This window comes from Mytilus edulis, chromosome 9 (genome assembly GCF_963676685.1).
Source record: "Mytilus edulis chromosome 9, xbMytEdul2.2, whole genome shotgun sequence".
Classification (NCBI taxonomy): Eukaryota; Metazoa; Mollusca; class Bivalvia; order Mytilida; family Mytilidae; genus Mytilus; species Mytilus edulis.
In genome coordinates this window covers 22452683-22461037 of record NC_092352.1, presented here as the reverse complement: position 1 = coordinate 22461037, position 8355 = coordinate 22452683, and the positions used below count along the sequence as shown (strand labels likewise).

The following is an 8355-nucleotide window of genomic DNA, read 5'->3' as shown; positions in this document are numbered from 1 at the left end:
CATAAATCTAAAACAAACTGACAACGCCATGGCAAAAAATAAAAAAGACAAACAGAAAAACAATAGTACACACGACACAACATAGAAAACAAAAGAATAAACAACACGAACCCCCTCAAAAACTAGGGATGCACATAGACCGAGGTGAGCAACACAGGCTCTTTTAACAGAGCCTCTAATTTTTTCTGAAGAAGTATTTTTTTTCTTGTGTCTTTTTTTAAAATCTCTTCTGACTTATATACACCAACTAACAAGTCCCAGGAGCCTTTATAATGCACCTGGCATATACAAGAATAATTACATTAGATGTATGTTTCATTAGAATACGTTATTCTGATTGGCTAATTGCACATCACGTGTTATTCCTTAAGCAATTGCATTATTCAATAAAACTTATCATTCATGATAACACAAGGTCCCACAATAAAGTACATAGATGAATTAAATCAAAAAAAATTTAAAAATCGTGTTTTCATTATCCTAGCTAAAAAATGTAATTATAAGTACTGAATGCTTCTTTTTGTAACTTCATAGGGTTGTAAAAGTGTTTTTAGAATGAAGCGCTTATGCGTTCCATACAAAATGTAATTCGGTCAACGCTTTTACACTCCAATAAAGTTACAAAAAGAAGCATTCAATTCTTAAATAAACAATAATGAGATACCTTCAAATTTTATAATGGATATGGCTGAACTGAATTTAAAGATGGCTTTTGAAGTACAGAAATACTATGACTTATTAACATTAGCATTGTGACATAAGTAATTTATGGGAAAATGTACACATTTTGAAAGTTGTGTTTTCCACTAAGAGTCTAAAAATACAGTAAAACCATCTTGAAACAGCTTTCAGAAATAGTATTTTCACCATATACAGCTGCTTGTGAGAATGGGCATACAAGTTGAAATAAAAAGACTGAACAACATGTTCATTGTTGTTTGCAACAACATTTAAAGTCCCAGAAGAAATATATAGTCTCATCAAATAGACTACAGACCAGAGAAACCAATTACTTGTATGCAGTCTTACTTGTAATAAATACAGTAGCCTTACAATATTTAAACTTTGTACACATACCCATAGCCAGGAGGGGTTCTAGGGGTTCGGACAAACCCCCATCTTGAAAACAAATAAGCACTGTTAAAGTCAACATTCTGTTCGAATTGTGACTGTTAAAGTCGAGTTCATGGGTCAAAATACCCCCCCCCCCCCCCTGGAAATTCCTGGCAATGGGCCTGGTACATATTCATAAACTATCAACTACTTGTTTTAAATATCTCATAAAGCAGAGAACACAGCTCATGTGAGCATTTGGATTCTACTTGATATGAGTAATTTGAGCTGACAACATATAATCTGATTATACTGTCCTGCTAATGTACGTTTTCCTGTCCAAGGGGCTCAAGGTTAATACAAAGTCTATAGGATTGAAACTTTTAAATGGTAACTACTAACTACACACAGAAAGCTAACATTTGCTGTACTTCTTATGTACTGTTAGAGAAGTGATTGTAGGTTGGCCATCTTGTCATAAGATACAAATGAAAACAAAGTGACCCCTAAGGATCAATCTGCGGCATACATTGGCTCAGCAGTGTTAGAGGCAATCACATTTAAAAAATGTATTAACCAGGGACTACCAGCAGTAGATGATGGACACACAGTAATTTATAATAAAATGTTCTCTATATGAAAAGATTGGTTATTATACCCCAGTATACAAAATATCAAAGGGGATATATAGTTTTTACTTGTTTGTCTGTCAATAATTTTCATTTCTGGATTCTAACTCAAATGCTTTAAATCTGACTTTAAACTTGCTTAAAGGACTAGGTCTGTTAATGGCCGATTTTGGCCTAAAATTTAAGGTTTAGTCAAGGATTTGTAACTATACTATACAAATCCTTGGTTCAGTGGATGAAAGATTTTGAACACCTTTTAAACACTTAAGTGTCTACTTTAAAAGATTCAATTAGTTTATGTGAAAGATTTGGACTGACTTAGTCATTTAAGACGCTGTAATTCAAGCTTAGATATTAAAAAACTATCAAAAATGCCATAATATGTCACTCTTCAGATGTTTTTTGTCAAAAATGAAAGTTGACGCATCAGTGTTCATCCTCAACATTTATATATGTTATGCTACAATTGTGATGATTTCAGTAATTTAGCATGACTTAATGATGTTATTACCTGATATATATATGTGTATTGTATTGTCAAAAACAGACCATATATATGTAACAGAAGTATTCTACACTCCAATAAATATCTAAAAGTTTTCATTTTAACAATTTTGTAAAACTGCTCTTTTTTGGGGCCAAAAAAGGGGTCTTACTGGACCTACTCCTTTGCTCAAATATATTGAATATATGTAATGGCTCGAAGGTGTGTTACTAAAAACAGTCTGAAATTTGTGGAGAAAAGTCGTTTTTTATGCTTAATCATATGCTACATAATAAACTACAATAAAATATTTTGTCACATTGAACACAGGAAAAATATAGACTTAAAGGAAAATACTTTAAAACATTGGTTTCTGGATGCTTAATCAAATACGATTTTTCAAATTTTCTTTGATCTTTGGTTAAAACCAAAAACAGGAAAAGCTGAAAATTTCGAGGTCATTTTGTCTTAGGACAAGGTCAGCAATTTAAAAGTATCTCTGAATATGTGTCAAAAACTTGTTTTAGGATGCTTAATCAAATACTAAATATGATATAGAAACCTCACTAGGATAATGGCATGTAGTAATGTATCATAATGGAAGATCCCTTTTAAATTTAAGTCATTTGGTTGAAGGGCAAGACCACACTTACTAAGATTTTCAGGACTTGGTTGAAGGTCAAGGTCACTGTTACGCTTTTTCTAATTTTAATTTTAGCGTATAGTATAAAGGTTCTTTTATTCACAATTGTGATAGTACTTATTCTTCCCGATCATCCCTGTATTAGAACTGTTAATTTAAGGCCAGTGGTTTCAGCAAGTAATGTTTACCATCAAAGAAGTTATAGGATGGACCACAAAAATCAACTTGAGTTGAAAACTTGTGGTACTTTAAAATAACATCAAACCCTATGTTTAAGTAGAAAGGTTTGTGCATTCATCAGAATGTTTCTTATAATACAAGAAGAATGTGTCTGGGAACACGATACCCCACTCAAGATTTGAAAATTTTCATAGTTAAAAGCGGCATAACTCTAGAACTGTTAATGACTCTCAGTGTCTCTCTGCATGTTGTGGACTCTGTTGTGGTTTTTAACATTGTGTATCAGGTTATTTGTCTATGAGTCTGGTATTAAACATAGTTTTGCCTGACCAGTCAACAAAAGAACAGCTAGACTTTATTCCTGTCAACAGTTAATGTAATGTTTTGGTCTGATATCAACGTAGTCTGGCCTATTATTAACTAAGTTTTACTTTGCCTCTAATAGCTGCGCATTAAAAGTCTGAACAAAAATTCATAACGTACATTTATCAGATCTATAAGAGAGACTACTCAATAATACAGACAAACAATTATTTACATTATTTAACTGAACAAATAAGTACTTAAATATAAAAATAAATTAAACTAAATGAAAATGACAAGTCAATAATGAAATATTATGCACAGATGAAGTCGTTTGTACAGACCGGGATTTCTGAACACATTATAATTAATGGCACCGGAGACAAGTGTTCCTATGTTTTCTACGCATATAACATCAGGAGTTGCTATGTTGTAAATGTCGTCTTCTGTTTGTTGTCCTTTGTTGCTGTCTTGTTTGTTTATTGTTCTGACTATTCTTTGATGCAAGACAACACCTTTCAAAACTACTTTTATGTTTAAGTACACATTTATACTGATCGAGCTCTGTGATCTGTTGTTGCAGACCTAATTGTTCTGATTTAAGTTGGAGTCGTAGATTTTGTTTGACAAGACGAACATACACCCTAGAGCTACAACTGCTTCGTCTGGTAGAACTTGCTCTTCCTAGAGTACAACAGATTTCTCTCTGGATGTTGCTATCTGAAACGATAAAATATCTTCTAAAGTATTCAAAATGAAAGTAAGCAATACAATGACAATATATTGGTACGAGCACATACAACAGATTGGTTGGTTTCCTTTAAAAACTAACATAATTCACAAATTTAATTCCCGTACAACAAGCTAAAAAGTACATTATTGTTTTTTATGCCCCACCTAGATAGTAGAGGGGCATTATATTTTCTGGTCTGTGCTTCTGTTTGTCTGTCTGTCCCGCTTCAGGTTAAAGTTTTTGGTCAAGGTAGTTTTTGATGAAGTTTAAGTCCAATCAACTTGAAACTTAGTATACATATTCCCTATGATATGATCTTTCTAATTTAAATGATAGTGCGAGTGAGGCTACGTGTTCTATTGACACATTTTTTTTTCTTCAAATTGCCGTCTTTTATGGCACAAGAGCTTTTATTCTGTGTTGCTTGCACTGATATTGGTATCAAGTTTATAAAACATACAATTGTACTAAAATTAAGGTAGTAACACACGGTTGTTGTGACAAAGTTTGCATTAGACTGTTGTGGGTTCTCTGTTTATGGTTTTTGGTTTTAAAGCTGTATGCATGTTTTTTTGGCTTTACTTATAAATCTCTTCCGTGAAAGTGCTTACTGAAATCGGTGTCTAATCGATTTACAATATATTATTAACACTGTCGATGTAAAAAACAAAGTCTGGAATAAGAGATCAAATTATACCTGGATTGTCCATAATGTTCCCAAGTGGTGTTCCATCTCCTTGGATGTCATCAGTCCTGCTCCCAGGTTTATACTCCAGCAAGTGTTCGTCGATCATGTGTTTTGGGATCTGATGATGGTTTACACGAAGACGTCCTCCTTTGGATAAATATCTAGACAATCTGTTATCTACAATAATTACAAATGAAGATAATAAAAAACTATACTTAGTTTGAGATGTCTTTCCATAAATGTTAAGTGTGTTTTAGACGGCTTAGCCAAATTGGCAAATTGGCTTGTATTATTGAAAATTCTCAAACATCTACAACGTACATCTAAAAATAATGAGAATGTAATAATACTGTTTATAATTATCATTTTTGTTAACGCAAATGAAGATCTGGTTGGCATAGTACTTTGATTGGAACATCTTTGTTGCCCCAGCATTATACTGAGCACAGACTCCCTATGTAGTATTGGACACGGTGACCTTGTTGTCTCTTCTCCCCTATAGGCACGGGGCATATATATAGGAGTAACAGTAAACACTGGTAATAATGCAATATGTGCCCGGTAGGGTGATATTTCTTGCTTCAGCCCTACTGCCTTGTGAAATAGCACATTAAAGATAAGCCGTGTTGTATTTCCGTCTAGTTACATTAACATGTCATCGTCCTTGTCATGCATCAGCATGCATAGCAAGATGAGAACATATTTATTCCATGCAATATTTGCCACTTGTCGTTAATCGCCAACCCTTCAGTTTCATCAGCTGACGTGACAAATCGGACCCCCACCAAAAAAAAAAAGAAACAATTGCTTTTGAATAAATATCATAGTCAACGATTTTACTCACTTCAACGCTTTTTTCATATACAACTTATTCAGAAGATGTATGACAAAAATAGTAACTTCAACATAAGTACGGAGGTAAAACATTTTTCCAGATAGAAAGCTGGTGCGAACATATGGTAAAATATCAAGTGTATAAAACTGACATTCATTCATACCGGCAATGCAAATTATCTACACACCTTTATTATAAGACATCATATTTCCACTTAAACTTACCTTCATTCGTTAGTATAGTTAACGGCAAGTGAAAATTTAAGAACACTCGCCAAGTTCTACATAAAATTTTGTTTCACATTACCAAATTGTCATAAGGAATATAATAATGACCTATATAGTTGTAAATTGTCTGTGCCATTTGGTCTCTTGTGGAGAATTGTCTCATTGGCAATCATATACCACATCTTCTTTTTTTATATCGTTTCGTATGATTATACGAAAACATATCCTTTATGTATTCAAATAAATATCTGTTCCTGCTGTACATAAAAATATAACAAATGTGTTGGTGATTCTTGGTTCGTCAGATTTTAAACCACTTTTTTCCTTCTTTTTTCAGATTTGTGATGTTACTTACTTGGAAACTTTCTCTTCGTTTCGTGCTGTCTATTGCCAGCTACTGTATCCATAGAAAACCAAAGAAATGATAAAAGAAGATAGATAATATTCATTTTCATCAATTGTCTGATAACTATTTTGAAGGTCTAATACCGGTGTATAGTTATCGTTCTTTGGCTATTTACTTTGCTATAAAAGGAGAATATGTTTGTAATAAAAAAGGGATATTATCGAACCATATGTACACCCAATCACCAGACGGGAGCTGTCTACGCCATACATGTTCCGATCCTTTCATACCTTTATACTACATTAACCACAGCAAATAGCAATGCAATAGAGACGCCGCACCTAAGGGTTGTCATGTAGGATTTAATTTTAAATAGTGACGAAATACATTGGATTAAGTTTTACAGTTATTTTTTTCCCATTTGAATTGTTTAAAATAATGCCGCTTTTAATAAGTTTTATCAAAATTGATATTGAGAATACTGTGATAAAGAACATCAACAAAAGTTATGTTAACTATTCTTTCGTTATTTATTAATTTACTCGAAAAAATAACTCTCTTAAAAATGAAACTGTCCTCAGTAAAAGTGCTTTTAGAATGTCAGATTTCTCTAAAAAAAATCAGAACAGGGCGAGGACTATTTTGATGAAATACAAATTATCTAGCTACCATTTTCTGAAACATTAAAAAAATCATTAAGACAATATAGCCCTACAATCAAACAAATCAGTTGTACTATAAAAATAAGGAGACACTTTATAATTGCCAACAACAAAATAATTAAGAAGATGTGGTACAATTGCCAATAAGATATCTATATATATATATATACAAATAGAGACCAAAAGACGCGGATGCAAGCAACTACAATTCAACATATGACCCTTAACAATGAGAAAAACTCATACTGTATGCTAAAACAATAAACGAAAGAAAAATATGACAGATAGAACAAAACAACGACATGCTGTTGACTTGAAAAATGTCGGATGTGGGTGGGGGATTGAAAATGTTTGCGAATCCTCAACCTAACCCCTCACCTGGAACAGTGGTATGACAGTACATTACCTCGAGTAATTACTTGTGTGCATTTTAAGTATTTTTAAAAGGGGATTTTTTTGATTTTTTTTTTCTTCGGTTTTTATTGTATAAATGTGTTTTTTCCTTACTTCAATATCATTATAATTTTGTGAATTTTGACGAATACTCTAAGTCAAATAAACCCTAATACGAGTATGCAAATCACATGGAATTATGTTAAACATGCATTTACTGTTATAAATTGTTATTTGGATGGAGAGTTGTCTCGTTGGCACTCAAACCACATCTTCCTATATCTAAAGCAAACGTCACAATTTACAAAATTATAGTTTAGAATGTGGATTTTAACAGTTGTTATTTTGTAACTGTATGGAGGTGTGTCAAAAGAAGTCGTTCAAAGGTTAAGATCTATATCGTTCCAATCATTATGGGCTCAAATAGACGCGCTAGAATGATTGTACAGTTATACCTTTTAACTTTTAACAATTATCATCATATCATATCACTTGACAATTATTTTCTTAAGGAAGATTGTCCATCCCTGTTCAATAGTAATATGTATAAATTATTTTACACATTTGGATGATTCTCAAGTACCACTAGTAGCATTTGTCCATCACAATGCATACTATGCAACAAGAAGGATCATTTCCAACATTATTTCAATTATTTTTAATTACTTACTCATAGCTAAATATGTGTACTACAACGTTATAACGACATTTTGGCGTATTCTAAACAGTACATCAAATAAAGAACGCATGAAGAATTCCGAAAACCGAAATTTTGAGAGATTTGTCAAATTTTGAGTATTTATTTCAATACAATACCTTCGTTAATCAACCCCAACATTAAGTTGGAAATAAAACTATGATATATTGTCTTTCGAATAAACATTTCTTCTTTTTTATTAGTAATTTCCATCGATGCCAAAGGAGAAGGTCCGATAAGGGTCGATTTTGGCTCAAATTCAGGTTCATCCAACAAAAGATTTTGGACACTTTTTAAACACTAAAGTGTCTATTTAATTTGATTCAATTAGTTTATGTGAAAGATTTTAACTGATGACGCAACGTTAGATATTGCTACTACCACGAAAAATAGCGTTAAGTAAATATTTGACGGGAAAATTTTCTTAGAAATGCTGAAATAAATATTTCAAATTATACATGAAAATAAAGATTGATTCTTAC

At 32.4% G+C, this 8355-nt stretch overlaps 1 protein-coding gene across 1 annotated transcript; it reads right to left on the bottom strand.

Annotated features, from left to right (window-relative positions):
* Nucleotides 1-3460: 3460 nt before the first annotated feature.
* LOC139487811 (uncharacterized) lies at nt 3461-6387 on the bottom strand. The gene is made up of 3 exons (XM_071272943.1): nt 6131-6387; nt 4723-4890; nt 3461-4012 (listed from the first exon to the last, which is right to left on the bottom strand). The coding sequence occupies exons 1-3, from the start codon at nt 6228-6230 to the stop codon at nt 3708-3710; spliced, it is 573 nt and encodes a 190-aa protein (XP_071129044.1). The 5' UTR covers nt 6231-6387; the 3' UTR covers nt 3461-3707.
* Between the last annotated feature and the right edge of the window lie 1968 nt (nt 6388-8355).

What these genes read in the sequence shown, in the direction of transcription:
- LOC139487811 (XM_071272943.1), bottom strand. Translation starts at nt 6,230, where the DNA reads ATGAAAATGAATATTATCTATCTTCTTTTATCATTTCTTTGGTTTTCT. An exon ending in AACGAAGAGAAAGTTTCCAA is followed by an intron (nt 4,891 to 6,130) that starts GTAAGTAACATC and finishes TAATTATTGTAG; the next exon opens with ATAACAGATTGTCTAGATAT. An exon ending in GAACATTATGGACAATCCAG is followed by an intron (nt 4,013 to 4,722) that starts GTATAATTTGAT and finishes TTATCGTTTCAG; the next exon opens with ATAGCAACATCCAGAGAGAA.